The sequence below is a fragment of the Oryzias latipes genome, chromosome 12 (genome assembly GCF_002234675.1).
Source record: "Oryzias latipes chromosome 12, ASM223467v1".
Taxonomy (NCBI): domain Eukaryota; kingdom Metazoa; phylum Chordata; class Actinopteri; order Beloniformes; family Adrianichthyidae; genus Oryzias; species Oryzias latipes.
The window spans coordinates 13,918,129-13,938,284 of NC_019870.2; the positions used below are offsets into that span (position 1 = coordinate 13,918,129).

At 38.3% G+C, this 20,156-nt stretch overlaps 1 protein-coding gene across 2 annotated transcripts in view; it reads right to left on the minus strand.

The window, feature by feature from the left end:
* Nucleotides 1–732: 732 nt before the first annotated feature.
* The window catches only part of LOC101163592 (leucine-rich repeat-containing protein 75B), a 32,583-nt gene continuing 13,159 nt past the window's right edge, over nt 733–20,156 (minus strand). Inside the window, exons 4-5 of one of the 2 annotated variants that reach the window (XR_002874305.1) lie at nt 2,720–3,474; nt 733–2,587 (exon numbers count right to left, since the gene is read on the minus strand). Coding sequence is in view for 1 of the 2 variants with exons in the window: in XM_004074932.4 (XP_004074980.1) it covers nt 2,883–3,474 (592 nt within the window). In the remaining variant the exon portion in view is untranslated. Of the gene's footprint in view, nt 3,475–20,156 lie in introns of both variants that reach the window. The other variant, XM_004074932.4, reaches the window with a different exon arrangement.

The following is a 20,156-nucleotide window of genomic DNA, read 5'->3' on the forward strand; positions in this document are numbered from 1 at the left end:
TCAGAGCTTGCGTGAAGGACCGCACATTTTCCCGTCAAGTTTGCTTTTTATAAATCTCAAATATTGCGTAGAGAGTGGCATACACCTTCTTTTGTGCGTACGCAACGTTTATAAATGAGGCCCCTGGTCATTAGGGTGTCACTGCTGATCATTCTTATAGCAATGTAACAGTGGTGAGACTCACGAGGAACCAAACTAGATCTTACCCAGACACAGAGCTGTTAGGTTTAGCTTTTGGCACATGTTGATGCTGTTTCACCTGTTTTGCTTTTCCTTTGCTCCTCCTAGTGGTGGAACTGCGCATTTCAGTAATTTCTTTAAAACAATCCTAACTCGCCACAGGAATGGACTAGAAAGTGCTTTCTTTTTTAAACATCCTTTTAATTTTTACTCTGCATGACTGGGCCGGATCGAACCATCTGGCCGTATGTTTGACACCCCTGCCCAATATGCTTCTTTAAAAAGAAAAAGTGGTCTGAGTCCTCCTAATTTAAATAATGAATGAAAAATATTGTTTTATTATAGATAAAAATAGAAGTGAAAATGAAAAACTTGATTATATTTGGAATAGTATTGTTAAATTATGCAATACAGAAATTGTGCATACTTTAACAATTTAAGACAAAACACTTGTTTCATTGGTTATCCCAAAAATGTAGTTTTGTCATGAACAAAAGCTCAAGATGATTTATTGTGTGTGTGTTGTTTCAGACATTGAAGAAAAAGCAAATATTTTTTTTCTAAGGATTTATTTAAAAAACAAAATCAGGCAAACACCAAGCGGTATCTCAATGGTAAAATCTAATCAGATGTACCATTTTCTATTATTTATTTTTATCCCAACACAACACGTATGCAATAAGATTAAACTCTTAAATGAAAAAGCAAAAATATTTTAATATGAGTGAGAACCTTTTTAACTGTTTTTTTTTTTTGGACACAAGAACACAATATGTTTGTCTATGTTTGTGTGTCTATGTTTGCGGATGAGGCTGTGCAAAAAGTGCAAATGTGCAAGCGTTTTTTTACATTTCCATGATCAAAGGTAGTAATTTACTCTGCATGCCCACAACAAACTCAGACACACACTCTGATCATCCTCTGGCTCCCAGACAAACCAAATTTTTCCTAAGATCATGAACAAACTGAAATGAATTTCTGCAGGTGGGATCAATGACGGCTGCAGTATAATTATATGTAAATACACTTTCTGCATTTGCGGTCCAAAATGATGCAACAAGAAACATTCAAACCTGTAAATTCAATGTACAAATAAGAGAAATAGGAGCTGAACAGAAGGTGCTTTGATAAATCCATGCCACAACAGAGTGACTTTTATGTACTTTGGAGAAGAGAATACAAAAAAACAGTTTTTTTATTTAATCATCGTGTCCAAAAATTCTTTGCAAAAAGAAATGGTCGTCTTTTTTGTAGGTTTTGGTCTGACTCATAAATGGCAGCAGTTTTAGACAATCATTGGACAAAATGATCTGGGGTCAGTCCTGTTTGCAGAGACCATATGAGTATGGCTGAAGGGGCATAATGAGGCCTGATGGAGACAGTTATCAGTTCATGGGTGGCTCACACCCAAACACTCTGTAAGGGGTCTGCATGTGTGCATCTGTGCTTTTCCGGCAACGCTTAACTATCAGTAAACAGAATCTTTATGGAGATCAGTATTTTTGAAATTTAGTTGAAATCCTTCTTGATTAGAACTAAATATGTTGAGTCAATAGGCCTGTTTCTCTTTCTGTTTATAAGGAATTCTACTAATTGCATGGCAAAATGAAGCAGAAGTATGAACAAAACAGACGAAAATGAAAAAAAAAAAAGTTTAGAGTTGTGATGAAAAGGTTTATAGATTTAATATAAGTTTTCATATTAATATAAAATACTTATTTTTGTCAATAATTCAAACAACTTTTAACATCTACAAAATACAAATAAGGATATTTACCCTTTTTTGGGGGCACATCATTTGGTGAAATAATCTCCTTACGTGATCCTGTAGGATCAAACTGGCTGCTCAACTTTCAATTGAAAACTTTTCATTGACTGATCCGATTGTGACTAGGTAGTTGATCCAGGTTATACCTGTCCTCTATGGTCCTCTTCCTCGATTACAGCAGAGAAAAACTTCAACTCCCAAGATCCTGAGCTCTGAGAATGAACTGAGATTTTAGGGTCCACAAAAAACTTTTGTAAACTCACTCCTGCAGATTTTCTGTGATTAATGTAACGTTTTTTTTCAAAGCTTGCTCCTCTCCTTTGCTTAACAACATAAAATGATGATGTTTGGATCATCTTGATGAGGTTCTATCATGCTTCATGGTTTAATTTGATTGTTGTCTGATGGGAGCAGAGGTTGTAGGTTATTTTGTGGTTTAAAAAATGTCAAATTTAAAAAAAGTCATGGATTAAAAACCATTGTTTAATAATGAATCTGACACCAAAGAAAATGTGTAAAACTTAACAGTGTCTGAACACTTTTGGACTGCCTTGAAACATGTCTTACCCACTAACCTGCCCTTGTGCAAGGCACTTACTCCCCATGTTCTTCAGTGGGACATGTAAAGATAATGGAAACCTGTGTGGTAAAAAACATAAGCTGAAGCAGAAAAACACTGGAAAACAGTAAGCCTAAATAATTTCTCTGGGTGAATAAAGGTCATGTCAGTCCTTAAATGCTTTTACACTGAAGGTTCAGCTGCTGATATACCTGCAAAAATCACAGCATTCATAGGGAGATTCTATGCAGTTAATATTGTTGAGGTCTGAGTTTCAGGGTCAGTGTCAACACCGTCGGTAACTCTGATGCCAAAAAGCTGGTTGGGCTTGAGGGCAAAAGATGTTCCATCCACAGAGAAAGTTGCTTCGAGAAATCAACTCCCACAGAAGTGGAGCGGCACATTTTTTGGCATGTTTTCTTCTCCGAAGCCCCAAGCCTGAAGCTCCAGCCTGTCTTCTTCTCTGTCGTCTTCCTCTGCCTCTTCATACTGACTGGGCTCCTCCACTGACGTCTCCATGTTTGGGTTGTAGCTCCCGAAAGCCTGCTCCTCTCTGTATTCATAAATGGTGGGCAGGCTGCTGCGTAAACCGAAGCGGCGGCGCAGGGCCACGAGCAGTGGCTGTGGGATGGTGAAGACATCGACATTGTTGCCCAGGTCGATCCATGCCAGGCTGGGGAACTTCTTAGGGTCCTTCACTGCGTCCGTCAGGTCTTTCAGAATGGCTGATGTCAGGCGGTTTCCATTGATGGCAAGTGTGGTCAGCTTGGGCAGACAGCTCAGGTAGGGCAACAGCAACCGCAAGCTCTCATCTTGCATCATAGTGAAGCTCAGGTCCACGGCTGACACCGCCTCACCGCCGGTCTGAAGATAGAAGGCCACACGGTGGACATCTCTTCCAGACAGCGGAATTCCTGACAGATTGATCACGTCACCTGACAGTTTCTTCTTTAGGGTGGTCTTCAGACTGTTTAAGGACAAGAAAAACACTGATTATCTTTTGGTTCACAAATTGGATCTCCGATCTATACTGTAAGAGGCCATTTCTGGCAAACACCATTAAAATGCATCTGTTTTTTGGTACTTGTAACCTGTTAGATAAAGATAAACAACTAATCAGGAACCACCTTTATTAACAGGTCTGAGGACGTGCAATGTGCACAGAAAGGATAGCAGCTTCTACCAGTGTGGAGAATTCAGCAAGCAATAATGCAGAAAAGGGAATTAGCATTTCCATGTCACTCAGTCTGAACCACTTAACAGCAAAGTTCTGCTCACAGACTGAAAAATGTCTGTGAAAAGCAGCCAGCATCCACAGTCTTCAAGTCAAAACACCCACAATAGCGTTCAAAAAACTATGCAGAATGGCTCATAAAGCAAAACAAGTACCGGTAACTGGGTTTGCCAGCCTGACAGGGCCTATTTATGTTTTTTTTCTTATTTTTTTACATCTGGTCACCTATGTCTGCATTTTTGGAGTGACAGGGTAGCCGGCAGCATTTACAAAATGAGACAATTAACTGCCGGACTTTTTCCATTTGAACCATGTAGGGAATCAAATTGTTAAATTCCCCAAATGAGCAGAAAGAGGCAATTTTAATAAGAATCCTCAGGCAGTAAGACTCATAAATTAAACAGTCAAGCGTGTCCTAACGTAGTGTACTTGGTCTATGTGATGGATTATTTCATGGAAAGATGTTAAATGTTCCTTCTTGTTTTTTTTTTTAGCTTATTACAAATGCAAAATGTACCTCAAAGGCATTTTAAAAACATTTTTTCTAGAGTTAGGAACTATAAAGCACAAATTGGGAAATGTATGAGAATTGGTGGACAATTCAAAGAAGCTGACCAAGGTTCCATTTCAAATCCCAGCTGTGGCCTTTCTGTGTGGAGTTTGCATGTTCTCCTCGTGGGTTTTCTCTGTGCACCCAGCGTTCTCCCACGGTCCAAAACCATGCTTCATAGGCTAACTGCTGGTTCTAAATTGTCCCTATTGAGTAATTGTGTATCTCTGCAACAGACTGGCGACCTGTTTAGTGGTTCCTTGCCTTTGCCCAACAATAGCTGGGATAGGCTCCAGCAACCCTGTGGATGAATATGAGCATCAACTGTCATTAGAAAATAGTATTTTTTTTTTGTTTGGACTGTTTTAAGTTTAAAAACAGAGCAACAGGTGACAGAAAAGTCAAACACTTTATTTTGCTGAATGCTATGAAAAGCTGAACTTGCTTATTTTTAATAGCTCTTTTAGCTTGTAAGGAGCACTAAGGACACTCCCTGCATCTCTCTTTCCTCTGTCTGCAAGCCTCATAAATCGACAGGCTGCGCTCTTTGCATCTGTCATCCCCTCTGCTTGGTTAAGGGAAAGAGAAAGATCTGTGGCACACCGATGCTGTGATTCGTAAGATTATTGATTCCAGGCGTAGGCTATAATTCGTCTCTCCCTCCCTCACATCTTCTCTCCTGCTCATTTTCTTTCACCTCTTTCTTTTGTGCAGACTCGCTGAACTATATCTGCTGAAGGAAATACACTCGTTCTTTCTTTTTTAGCTATTTCTTCTGCTTGAAAAAACTTCATTTCAATTTTAATTAAATTAAATGTAGAATAGTTAATTGATCATAAAAAGCAATACATTCTATCCTTAATGTTCCGATTTAATCTATAGAAAGAAAAAGTAATCCATTTTTTATATATATATATATATATATATATATATATATATATATATATATATATATATATATATATATATATATATATATATATATATATATATATATACGAGACATGGGACTAAACTGTTGATGAGTCCTAGAAACAATTATTTTATTCAAATATCACTCATGCCCTTTAGGTAAAGTGAATACAATATTTTCCTAATGAATCTTGGGGTTTGTAAAAAACAAAAAAAAGCTCCAAAAGGGGATCTTGTCAGTTATTCGAAGAAGAAAATATGTTTTGCTTGTCTTTATTTTTTTTTTCGAACCATTTATACTATAAGTAATTGAAAACCAAAAGAAGGTTTTGCAAGTTTATTGTTTATGAATGCAACTTAGAACAATACCTACATTTTCTTGAAATTAATGCTTGATAAGTAGTTGGTTAGTACTAGTGTGAGCATATTATCAAAGTAGGAATGACTTTGTTGCTGGGATGAAAAGACTGCGGGCTATCTCAGACTCATGAGAATTTCTGAGAACAGAACAACATGACCATCAACATTTATATCAGCCTGCAGCTATGATGTTCGTCCATGTTTGTGACCAAAAGACCAAAATATTCAAAAACAGGCATGAAAAAACAGAGAAGAATCTCACATTGATTAACTCATGTTGGTCTATCAGATGTATCAGCGTTCGCGGCAACATTAAGGCAATGCAGAAAATCTGCGACATATTTTTGACCCATTTCTGTGACTTCTGGAGGTTTGCAGGCACGCGCTGGAGTTTCTGTGTCAGTCTGATAAAACAATTGTCCAAACTGATTTATTTATGGGAGGAGGGGGTTCCTGTCGCTTCTACAGATTTTCCTCTTACATGTCCATGTAGCGGGAGCAAAGAGTATGTGCTCATGGGGAGGCAGAGATGTAATGTGTTTTTAATGAGACAGAACCTAGACAACCTTAGACTTCCTTCCAAATCCACTGCCCCCGGGTTTGGTGAACACACTTCCACCCACAGGCTGCTCGGCTGGCTGCAGGCCCAGCAGCACAGCTAGCATTTTTTGCAGCAACAGCATATGCCTCAGTCCATCCCAATCAATCCATAATATTGTAAACAAGAAAAAAGCCACATCGCGTTGGTCGTGACTGCCAGTCCTGCTTGCTGTGGTTCACATCCCACAGCTTAAAAAAAAATGTGTCTACATAATCATTTCATGATTGCTAGCATCCCCTGTGCCGAGACTCATTTAAAAATAAAACAAATAACCGGAGGAAATCCATCTATTGACATCCTCAGGAGTTACTGTTGTAACTGCAGCAATCTAATAAGAACTTAGTCTCATGTGTCAAACTATTGGCGGTTAAAATGTGGGTTCAATCCGAGGGTCTTAATTGCTTTCCGTAGCTTGTCTGTCCTCCGGGAAGTTGTTAATTTTTTGAACAGGGCTCCCTCCGGCTCTGTTGTTACATAAGCCGTACAGGTATGAAACATCTGGGCTTTGTCACGTTAATGCTGCAGGCAAAGACATGGAAAAGGTGAAAAGAAAACCTGCACATTTCCATTAAACAGAGAAGGGTTTCAGAGCTACAGCTTGCTGCTAACGACTGATTGAATCTGTTACACCTCACTGGACGGCATAAATCATAATTCTGCAGCTGTTTGATCTTTTCTGGAGACAATGGTTATAGACTAATGAATATAAAAATCTTCTGTCAGAGCACAACAGATAAACTATGGTCAATTTGAAATTTTGTTCTGTGGGTTTTTGCCACGTACAAGCAGGTTTATGTGAATATGCATCTTTAGAGAACATTAAGTCTCCACCTTTAAAGGGCATATCGATTGATTTCTGCGTTCACACACATTTTCCAGCCCATACTCCTGTGCCACTTGGTGTCAGGTTAGTCTCCGCTCAGTCTGGCTGTCTCTCCTAGTGAAAGGAAAGTGCTCGTCATTAGTCTGCTGCCTCCCTGCTTCACCATTCTGCCCATCAATTTTCTTTTAAAGAAACTAAACTGTTTCAACAGCTGAGAAAAGACGGAGAGCGTGAGGGATGAACCAGGCAAAGAAAACGCGGTCAGGACTTAACGCTCACTTATATTTCAACATGAAAAATAAAGCAACATTGTGACAGGGGTGTGAATAAAAGCCAGTGGCATCCTGTCTTGCCCCTCCCAAAACGAAGTTCTGCTTTACTTAATCTCTCTATATAAATAAGTAAAATCAACAAATATAGGAGGGCGTGGTGGAAGCTTTAGTTGGCTCATTTATTGTGGGATTTAATTAAACTCTTGGGGGGGGCGTATGTCCTGGTAATGCATTAAAGTGCCTATTATTGATTACATGTTCAGTCATGTTGCTTGTGAGTCCAGCAAAGACTTTACTGAGGCCGATGTTTGAATTTTAATGCCTTAATAACAAAAGCCCTTTAAAATTGTTGCTAACAGCAACGCTTGCACAGAGTACGCAACAAAACCTAATACATATTTACTGCCACTGTACTGAACAGAACGACAACCAGATGAAACTGAGATAAACCTTCATCAATCCAGGAGATTCCTGAGGCTTTTTGGGAATCCAAAAATCAGAGTAAGAAAAAAAAAACAATCCACAAATGAAGAAATCACAGAACCTCAAACTCATCCAGATAATTATTAAAACTGCTGGAGTAACTTTATGCCTGTTTTTTGCAGCTCCATTTAGTGTTCACACAAAATAGAAAGTAACTGGAAAAAATAGCATCTGTGGGGGAGTCCACCTTAAATCAAAACAAACCATAAGGAAATACATTTCAATACATTTCTTTTTATCATTGCAAATCTTAACCCTCAAGGAAGATATCATGTTGCAACCTCAAACAGGCCGTTTTTGCTGAAAATACCCTCCAGTGCAGATAAATTAAAGCAATTTTTCAAAGAGGACTACAACTCCTGCACAGATGTGAAACACTCATTGCCAATTATTGCAAAAGCTTGATTGCATTTGATGCTGCCAAGCGTGCCACAGCTAGTTATTAGATTAAGAGGACAATCATTTTTTTCTTATAGGACCAGCCAGGTTTGACCATCTGTTAAAAGTAAAAAAAATAAAATAAAATAAAAAAACAAGATTTGGGCCTTAGAAATGTTAGATTACCAAAAAAAAAAAATCACGTTTACTGTTTATTTTTCTAAAACATGAGACTCGATTGCTTTACTTTTATTATCCTATAGTGGAAGTATAATCTGTTTTTAGTCTAATTTTTGGGCTCTATTTTTACTATGACTATGGAGCTGTAAGCAAGTGTAAGTGGTCATACCAGTCTGCTTTGGTGAGCCAAGTATCCAAAAAGAGGTGACATTTTAATGTAGCGAAACCTAAACAGGATGGATGAAAATTGTGCAGTGTTTGGAGGGAGTCACTCGCAGCCTTTTGGCAGCAGATGAACGATGTGGATTTAGGCCAAGAAAAGGGCCAGCTGCGGTCAGACGAGGACGAGACAAAGCAAGTGTCTGCAGAAAGTCTCCAAGAAAGTTAAGAAAACAGAATTTTTTTCCCCAAGTGCATTCTCAAGAAATTCTTAAATACAATGGTCTGGGGACAGCAAATATACAAGGTTTTAAGCAGTTTTGATCAACAACTCAGAAAAATTTAAAATTTACTGAAATCTTCCTTTTTTTCCAATTGCTTCTATTTTTACCATTTAACCAATACAATTCTGGACTTTCTATTTATTAGAAATCAATCATTGATGTGGTTTAGAATAGGGTTTCTCTGACCTTGTTAATAGAAAATATTACATTCATGATTGTGAAGAAATAACCAGCATGAAGACAAATGCTTTATGATTCGTTCAGATGAACCCTGTCTGACCAAACGCTGAATATGGACGCCCTTTCACAGACTAAACAGAAGGCTTGATCAATGCCACTTCATCAATGGTTTGGTCTTGACTTGTTTATTCCTCTAATTGATCTGTGCTGTTTTGGCTTCAGGCGTCTCTGTAACTCAGGAGTGAAAGTCTGACTGAGGCGTGGGAGAGCCTGCCAGGCTCAACTTTGTGCTGCTCCTTGATTTCTGTTCTCATGTTTTATCTCTGTGTGCCTTCATGCTTGTGACTGTAAGCTTCAGTGCTGAAAATCTCATCTGCAGATTTGAGTAATTTGATTCCTCTTCTTGTTAAGCATCAAATACTTCCTTCATGTGCTTTAAGGTAGTCTGGCCTGGGTTAATTAGCCCTCTCTCATGGGCAAATGGTTGAATCTGCCTTTTCCTCAATAATGCAACTGTCAAACTGATGCTGTGAAAGGCAGCGGCTGCACATACCAGCCACTGTCCTATAATTTCACAGGGATAATAGCACATTTTCTGGGGAGGAAAAAATAGCCTCAAAGCTCTTTTGGATTTGGATTAAATTTCAGTGAAACATTTAGCGGATGGGCTGATTAGGGCTGCCTCCATTGTGCATTGTAAATGAAGCAGCTCTGAGATGTTCAGCACTTGGACATCTTTGATCTGTCAGTTTGTTTAAGATAAAACTTTAAGAGACAGGATGCTTTCTGAACGCACATGCACTCAAAACCATTTAAAGCCCCACTCCAATCTTTCTGATGTATTGTAAAAGCGTTCCCAGTGGTCTTTTACTTGTAATTATGCCATTTTCTGCAGAGCAGCTGTAGTTCATTAGAAATTCACCTCTAAGTTGTGGGCGGGACTGTTGGTGTAAAGTAAGCCTGCCCCCTTCCCATCATCCACCTGTTTACACTCTCTCCTGATATAGCTTACAGCCCCTCATCCCAACCTTTTGCTGTGTTTATACAGCAAAAGGTTTATGAATGCGGGTTCTTGAACTCGCTTTTAGCATACAGTATTTACACTGAGCTGTTGTTACCCGATATGAGTGCACGTACTCACAGTTACAAAACACTTGGTGCAAAATGTTGGAGTGTAAATCTTGTGAATCTTGCTCCAGGCTTTTTCTTTCACAGCTTTATTCTGATCTATGAAAGCTTTAGTGTCATATAGTTCCGTCCAGGCACAAATCCCAATCATATATTTCTCCTCCATGATTCCTTTTCAAATGGTTGGTACTTTGTGTTTTGAAAAGCACGCTATCCATATGTCACTACCAAATCCGAGTCCCCAACTGGTCAAAGTTCAACTGGTTTAACTTTCAACACACGATCAATGACTATGCGGTTTGTATGTAGACCCCAAAAACGAACTTAAGAACTTGAGCAGCGACATGTGAATGCAAGGGTTTTGAATCTCAAAGCCAGAAACGCTCATGTTCGTGCATTATCAAAGACATTTCATTGGAAGTGGTTGCTTGAACGTACGTTTCTGAGCCCAGTTTGAAAGTAGCATGACATTACCGGTGCAACAAAAATGGCAAGCAATATTGGAGCTATCCAGCCGATTAGTTTTGAGTCAGATGCCAACTCGGACGAGGAAAACGAAGACGTACATTGATGTCGTCGTATAGAAGTGGATGCATTGGAATGGAGAACGAAGCTGGTGCCTTGTCACAGTATAGCTTCTACGTCACACCTACAAAGCTCTTCCAACTGTATTTTTTATCTGCCCCTGATTCACAACAATTTGGATAAATAAATACCAGGAAAAGCAATTCGAAGCCTAATATTCTTTATGTATGCCCTATTTCATCAGAAAAGAAATCTGCCACAAGAAAAAAAGCACTAAAAGCAAATTTTTCATGGGAGTGGGTCTGTAAATGCGAACGAGTTAATCTCGATCATCCTTTGTGCAAGTCAGAAGGTGTGGGTTTAATTAGAAAAAGGGTAAAGAAGGACTCAAGAGTCTGTTGAGTGCAATAAACCTTCAGGAGCTTTAAGCTACTCCATCATCAAATTCTCAAAGGGACTGTGCCAATGAATGCAGTAAACATGTCAGACATGAAGGAGAGAAGAGGGAACACAAGATACACTGCACTATACTAAAAATAAACATAAACTGAAGCATATCATGAAAAGTATTGAACACCTTGGAAAACAGTTGGGATTGCACAACAGCATACCATAAAGCAGGATGATTGTGTCATCTGTGATAAGCAAAGTCACTATTATGAAACTAGTAATAAAATGAACAGGTTTCCAAATTCAGACAGAAAGCTTGGGTAATGGGGGAAAAATATGGTGGCCCTGAAGTACAAATCACACCAACGGATCACTAAATGCAAAGTAACCAGAAAAGGTAGGTACTATGAGACCTTGGTAATTGGATGATGACATTTGAGTGCTGATGTTTAGGTTTTTTCAAATGGGTCTTAAATGTCTGCAGACTAATAAAAGTTTTAAGATTAGTACATTGCATTTCCAGAATTACTTCATGCCAAATAACTTTCGGTTGAATTTATGGACACACATCATCATCCAATCAGTGATGTCCCATGGTACCTATGATTTGCTGTCTTTGCAAAAAAAACAATATTTTTTTTTTGAAAACAAAAGTAATTTCCACAAATCAAACTGAAATGTTAAAAAATGGAAGAAAAGAAGAAATCGGAAAAGCTAGGTACTATATGACATTGCTGATTGGATGATGACAGTTGCCCATTATTTCAATCGAAAGTTGAACTGAAAATTGTGTTTTGTTTTTTTCATTTTGATTTGATTTTGTAAATGTAATGTTTTTTTTTATTATTTGTTTTGATTTTTTAATTGTTGTTTTGATCTTTAATGTTTTTGGGTTGAGTGGTTTCTTGGTGTAATTTGTACTTTAGGGCCACTGTTGAAAATGAAGTTGAATCAGACTAAAGGGGAGGGATTCCATAAGTGAGGTGTCAGAAAAAACAGCACTGACTTTTAAAAAAAAATACTTTGGACCCATTAAAGACTTCGTTGAATACAATAAGATATTGGATTTCTGTTTGATGAGAAAAAACAGAGCAAAAGTTTTACTAATTAAACCGTATAACTTTCTGATTACTATACAATAAAGCCCTGTGCCCTGAAGACTCAAAGGAAAAACTCTGATCTTATCTTCCTTCCTTCTACTCATCCTGCAGGATCTGTTTGTGCTGTGGGAAGCCCTCAATTATTAATAGAAGAGGATGGTGGCAGGATCTTTATGTCTTTCAAAGTGGAGGTCAAATGGAAAGCAAAGGCAACAAGGTTGGTGTTGCAATGGAGTCAAGTAAGATTCTTTTTCTGTGAGTGGAAACCTGACCAGCAGCTGTTTCAACTGCCTAGCTTAGCACTGGAAAAGAGGCGGGTTTCAAACACGCCTGGGGAGTCAGGAGTTGGAGGTCAGACTTGCTGTGTCAGAGCTCCGTGGGAGCACTGCTGGGTGTTTATTAGCTTCATAAAAAGAAGTAAAACATGTGTCATCTGTAGATGATGCATGCACTTTTGTGCTAGATAAAGGGCATGGAAACTGCTGCATTAGAGGAATGAAACATTTAGTCTAGAATTTATACATATAGGTATACGTCTGAATATGCTTATGTAATAAGCACACAGTGCCGAGTATAAGTTTTAGGCAGGTGTAGAAATTGCTGTAAAATATGGTTTAAAAATGGAACTGTTTGTCATTTCCATAAACCAACGAAATGCAAATAATAAAGAAAAAAGACACATCGAAATCAACTTTTTGTAAGATCATCCTTCGCCTTCAAACAGCATCAACTCTTCTTGGTACATTTGCACACAGTTTGTGAGGGAACTTGTCTAATAGGCTGTTCCAAACATCTTTGTGGACAGGCTTTCTTCTGTCTCTTGTGTGATCTCAAACATATTCCATGATGCTAAGGTGGGGGCTCTGTGGGGCCATGACAGCACTTGCTCATCTCTATGCTGAAGACAGTTCTTAATGACTTTGTGGTCATCATCTTGCTGCAGAAGAAATTTGAAGTAAATCATCCCCCTCCCTGATGGTTTTGCATTATGGATGAGAATCTGCCTTTTTTTCCCACTATTAATTGTGACCAAATCTCCAACCCCATTTGCAGAAATGCAGCCTCAAACCTTTAAGGAACCTCCACCGTGCTTCACTGTTGCCTGCAGACACTCATTATTATGCTGTTCTCCAGCCCTTTCATGAACAAACTGCCTTCTACGACCAAATATTTTTAATATATTTTTAATTTTGATCCATCAGTCTGGAAAACCTGCTGCTTTTTTCCTGCATTCTTGAGTCTCTACATCCTGTTTTTCTACATTTGACGTTTGACTCTTTGGCCTGAATTCTTCCATGAAGGCTACTTCTGACCAGACATATCTAAACATTAGATGGATGTACCTGGGTCCCACTGGTTTCAATCACTTCTGTACCAAGGCCACTGCTGGCCATCTTCTGATTTCAGTATTATCTGCAGCATTTAGTTTCCTTGATGGACCACCATGTCTACCATCGTCATGGTTATCCATATCTTTGTGCTTCTTCAAAAGAGCTTGAACATCTCATCTCAAAACCCCAGTCTGCTTTGAAATCTTTGTCTGGCAGAGACTTTGCTGATGCAGTAGAACTACCTTGTGAATCTTGACATGAAACTGTCTTCCACAACCTCACCTTGGTGGCAGAGTTTTGGTTTCAGTTTAAGACTGGATCTCAACCCACGTGTGATTTGATAATCATTAACACCTGTCTGGTGTCATTGGTTAATAATACATCTGACCATAACTCTACAAATTACCTCACTCAGTTTGACAAAGTTCCATGTTAGCTCACTTTGTAAATTGGCAAAAATAAGTAATTATATTATAGTTTTGAAAGCATTCTATGATGGCTGCATGTTTTCACACCTGCCTGCACAGTATGTATGCTGTTATGTACATATTCTTGAGTATTTAGCAAAACAAAACTTTTGTAATTTGGGGGTTTTTGGGGTCTAAGTGGCAGAAAAATCTCTTCTATTACATTCCTCTTGGTTTTTATTCCCAAATGCCAAAGTCAAAGTTAATGTTAGTGTAAACTCATTTGATTAAAATTACATAGCATTCAAACAGCACGATTTTGCCTCTTCAGGGTTTTTTGTGTTAAAAGGCGACAAAACTATAATTGCTGTTAGTATTCAAGCAGTCCATGGTTAGATGACCCCACCTTAAATGATGGAAAAATAAAAAAACTCAATTCCAAAGATTTGAACGCTTTTACAAAAATGTGAATTTCATGCAAAAAATGTACCTATTTGTTAGTTAAGCAGAATTACAATAATTGTGTAGTGGCATAAACATGATGTATCTCACAGCCTGCAGCTTTCCCCTGCAGAGGCAGCTAAACAAGCATGTGACTAGTTCAAATGTGACAGATGCTAACTATACAGTATATACCAGATGGCGTAAAAATACAAAAACAAGTTCCAAGATGGGATTAAAGTCAATTAAATTTACACATAGCTATTTCTTTTAAAATCATGTTTATTCTAAAATTTCCTGACAGTAAATGATGAATGTTTAAACAATGTTAATTTATGCAAGAGTGGGCATTTCCTCAGTCAACATCATGTCGGTGTTGAACATCTCAAAAATGGCAGCTCTTAATAAAAATTAAATAATAATGAAATATTTGTGAATATAAAACAAAACTGTGTATAATAAAGAAAAAAAATAAAAAAAATATTAGAAGCGATGTATCAATCTCTAAGGAGATCAGGACTATCAGGACTCACAAAAATGCAGCTAAGGGGAATTTTACTGTATCTTTTCCTTTGTATGTAACAGTAAAAAAGTAAAACGCTCTGCCTTCGGCAGGTTTGAGAGATGTTTTTGAAGTTGTAGAGGGGGATGGCTAAAATATAGAAATAAAGAACTCCAAGACATTACACATCTAGCAACTTTTTACAGGCTAAACAACTACACGCTGCAGCTGTAATGAAGATGCCTCGGCAGTTTTTCTATGGGCTAATGCTTGCCGTAGTTTGAATTGGAAATGACAGGATGACGGGAAGTGCCACATGTGGAAATGAGCTTTCAGCCGCTGAGCTGAGGCAGGCAGAAAACATTTAGTGATTAGGGAAGACTGAATTTTCTTGCAGCACTGCAGCTCAATAAAAATTTTCAAGTAATTTAAATTTAGTTATGAAAATACATATGTTTGGAAGGACTGCAGGTTTTTAAATGATCACAAGCATGCAGCGGTAGAGTGAAACAACACCATGATTTGAAAGGAAAGTTAGCATGCATCTTAAAATACAGCAGAATGCAAAAATCCAAGGATCCTGTAATTTCTGTGACAAATTTATTTTTTATAAATCATGTTTGACTTTCATTTCAGAGGATTTCATCTCCCTTGCAAAAATATTCATCAAAAGATTACAACAAAATTTACATGAATGCTTTTCCACTGTAGGTAAGTCCTGTGAAGATTAGGGAAATTATTCCACCGACGTATGAAGGCACAGTACAGCGCACTGGTAATGAAGCAGCAGAGGGGAAAAAGGCGTGGGCTTCAGCTAGATACACACAGAATCTGACAATGTTGCTTCAGAATGTAACCGCCGTGAAACAGTCAGTAAATAATGATAAATCTTTTTGATTCACTGCCTTGTTCACACCACCGCTGGTCCTGATTCTCTGTGGAGCTCAAGTCCGGATTCACACCAAGGATTGGTGGAAAAAAGAAAAGCTTTGAACACATTTCATAAATGCAATGGAGAATTTTTAAGGGGACACAAATTTACAAAAATGTAGATTTGGAAATGTATCATCATTAAGTTTATTACTAAAAAATATTGTCATGTAGACTTGGTCTGATTTCAAATTCTACTTTCTCCTAAAAGTAATTTTAATACCAAAGATAAAAACAACTTAATCTGTCTTACTGCAGAGGAGACTTTCCCCTTTTTTACTTGATGTAGGTTTCTTAGTTCACTTCCGATGTGTTTGGTCAGTGTTAATTCCCATTGCTGCTGGACTGCACCCTTATTTTCAGATTGGGGAGCTTTCACACCTGCCAAATAAAGTTAACAAAAATCTCAGTGGAGTTCATGTTTCGATTCTAATCATGATAAGACATCAACATGTAATTTTTCGGTTTCCATTCAAAAAACCATGTTTGGCGGCTGGATGGCTCAGTGTCATGTGGGGCCGGTGTATGGGATGCCACAGGTTTGTTCCCCAGGGGGTGCAATAAGCTTCATACAGTGTGGGTCGTTATAGGCAAGACCCTTCATGCTACTGGCTAACCATGTAGCCACAAGGAAGTCTGGTCCCCAGCCCGGATAAAACACAGGGTTGTATCAGGAAGGGCATGTGGCATGAAAATCTCTGCTCTGTGGTGACCCCTGAAGGCAAATTCAAATGCCTTGCTCAAGGGCACCGGAGTTGAACTACCTACCCTTACGTTAACCGCATCGTTTGTCTTTTGTTGGAGAATTTGTTCAGCAGCAGCAGACATCTGGCCAATTTTCTGTCTCACCAGGGTGACAAGTTCATCAAGAGCCAACATCCTCTAATTTCTGGTGACATTTGGCTAAGAAAAGCCATTTATTATTGCTTTTAGATAGCATGGGTGAAATGTAGGACAATAAGGAAAAAGAAAGCTGATTTTCTAAAGTGAAGATAAAAAAAGATTAGATGACTTTAAACCTCATCTTCGTGATAAATTGGTCAAATGTTCACTTGTAAGAACAAGTCCTGTTCAATGTTGATTGACTCACTGAGCAGAACTTGTACTATTCTGCAAGTTAATTTGTGAGGTGTCTGTGTTCTGTGGTCAGCCACGATCCAGCTTTTTGTAAATACTAAAAAAATGAGGAAATGATTTTTTGGAAGGGTTCTGCAGCTCTGTGAGCTGTGGGTGGAGAGGAGCTTTGGTGTGAGCAGCATGAGGTCTGGGTCAATTATCAGAATTCAGACAGTTTCCAGCACTCACCTGCAGCTAATGACACCTGCTCAGACAGCTGTCACAGACACCTTCTTCACTCTCACTATCAGCATTTAAAAGAATCTCACAAAGCAATGTGATCAGGGAAACTTTTAACAATGTTTATCAGTGTTTCTAGTATTTTGAAAAGGCTGATGCAGAAAATGTAAAGAGATATTGCTCTTTATCTGCAGTAATTTCTTTAATTGCGTCTGCAAAAGCTGATCTAACACAGCTTTCGGCAGCAAATAAAAGTGAATTTATGAGAAGATTCCAATCTCTTCAAACCCTGCTGCAATGGCAGTTTGAGTCTAATAAAAAATATGAGCTTCATTAATCTGAAATTCAATATCAATCGCGAAAACATTGGCAACCCCCCTCCAGGGAATCGGCGAAAGTGTGCTTCCCAGAACATACGGCTCCTGCTGCTGCAGAGAGAAATGAGATTGCCATACCTGGGACAGACTTATGTGGCATTTATGATATGAACTGAGCGAAGATGCCCTCAGTCATTTGGGCAGATTTATGCTTTTTATGTTATCTCCCAAACATTTTCAACTGCAAGCTTTGACTTCACTAAAACACACCAATTTATACCACAAAGTGCAGCTGCATTTATCCTTTGATTTAGTTCACAAAGGAAACAAATTTGTACAATTTTATTGTAATATGCATGAAAAAAAAAGAATTCTTGAAGATTTCAGAGAGAGGCTTAAGGAAGGAAGAATAAACATGACTTTTATGGAGCAACCTTGCAGTGATTCCACTTTCCGTCTGACACAGCGCTTCCCCAGAGCCTCAGCTCAAACTGCACAACTGCTGTGTATGGCAACTGTTGAACAAAATGGGATCTCACTAGACAGAGGGCAAGAAAATCAATGCGAGGAGGGGATTTTAAACAAGGTGGAGTGGAGGTTCAGGGGGAAGACAACAGGAAAGGAGAGTGGAGAGGTTATGGAGGAAAAGATGGGCAGGAGTAAGAAGAAGGAGAAAAAAAATGACATGAAAGGGAAGCTTTTTGAAAATGTTGTGATGTCTAATTTAATTCAAAGATATTCCTATTCCCAGAGAAAAGAAACCGTCTGCTTTGAGTCTAACAGTGGCATGCTGTTGCTGTGTGGATGGTTGCAGCTCAGGCTGTGAAAGACATGGCGGTTGCTAATGAGCTCACTGGGAGAGCCTGCTTTGTTGTTTTGTTGAGTGTTATTTTGAAATATCGCTACCAAGAGAGTGGGACAAAATAGAACTCAAGTTTTCTTTTTCTCATTTGAGTCTGTTGTTTCTTTTACCAACGAATATGTTTGTTTGAGCAGGTTGGCATCCATTAACACTGGTGTTTTTTTTGTCACTTGAGCAATGCTAATCTCTTCAAGTGTGGTGTGCCACAGGGTTTTGGTATAGTACCACATTTAATCTCTACCAAAAAACACCAAAAGCGTGACATTTTCTTCAGATTTTACAATTAGGGTGACCTTTAACTTTTTTTTCTGCTGACTACAAACAAATTGGGTTTTGACATTTAAACATCAGTTTGATTGGTGTTGCTATAGCTACAGACTTTCATGTTTAAATACCCACTCCAATCATCTTTTGATCTATTTTAAAAGCATTGTTTTCTAGGACAGAGTTTCTGCAGAAAGGAAGGAGTTCATTAGAAATTCACCTCTGAGTTGTAGGCGGGACTGATGGCACAGAGCAAGTCTTTCTCTACTTCCTGACATCCATCTATTTACACTTTCTTCCCCACCCATTACTGATGCAACAAAACGGGAAGCTTCAATATTTGATTCGAATTTTCTTTATATCATTCCAGCTTTTACAACTGTAGCCAGTTAGTTTGTCTCAATTAAAGTCATTTTGATGCCTATCAAAAAAACAAGAGACAAAAAAAAAGAATCATCTGCAGAAAAAAATAACAATTGCATCAGGAAGTAAAAGCCGTCTTTGAACTAAAGTGCTCACAGTCTGCCTCAAACCGTCCAGTCATGCATTTCCAAAATCCTAGATTCTCATAAGTGACTTATCTGGGAGTTTTACTTAAAATCTTTTTTGGCAATCACTTTGAGGAAAAAGAAATAAACACATGTTAAAGGTGTTGCAAGACTTATTTTTGTCACAACTGTTCTGAAAGTCATCTTTCTAAATAGAAACAAGCTCAGACATGAACGCTGTTCTAAAAACTCTCAGGGAAAAGGTTTACAACATTGCACCTGTGCAAAACAACTAACGACTTCTGATCATTAAAGCAACAATACAAGTGCAACAGAAAAAAGATGCTTTGAATGTTTTGATGCAAGATAGTTTAAAAATTATACATATTTTCTGTCTGATTATATGTAATATTCTTTACATTCTAACATTGTTTTTTTTGTGGATAAAAATATTTCTCTTTTGTTTTCCCTATTGTTCAGATTTAAATTGGTTTGAAAATACACATATCAAAAGACAAGGTGCTTTTTGCCATGATTATCCTGTGTTAGAAGTTTGTTTTGATTCAAAACCAGCAAGAAAATGGGGCAAGAAGAGGCTCTTCCTCTTATTTCTTCCCTCCTCCTCCGAGGCATGACCTGATTCATTTCATTTTTAATCAACAAATGAGGGGTGCGGCTTTATTGTATATCTGTGAAGTGGATTGCTTGGTTATATCAGCAGAGTGTGGGGCTGCCACAGGATTTAGCACCGTGCTTACGTAACCCTGACTGGCTGAGACAAGCTCAATGGAGTGTTTTTTTTTATTATAGCCTCCTGACAAAATCAAGTCTAATCTTGTTGCATATCACGCTGTTTATGTTAAAATGACAGTGCCTGAGGGACATATTGCAAGTGAAATGTAAAGTTTTATGATTATGTATTTCTTCACAGTAGCAGGTCAGTGGGAGGTCTCAAAAACAGATTCTAAGGAACCTTGAAAGCCCTGAAACCTGCAAGTTGGGGCCAATTACGGTTTGGAGAACTAAGGCATAGTAAATTCATAAAGACATTACTGTCAGTTGAACACAAGTTTGAACTGCTGCGACTTTGATCACTCTTTTTGAGTGCCATTTCCTTCAACTTCACACCCCCCTCTTCCAAAATCCTCCAATCTCTTGCGAAATCATCAAGCATCAGAAGAACTTGTTTCCTCTATTTTGCCTCAGATACAAACTGTTTACCAAGTCGTGCAACTGCCAAGGGGTAAAATCA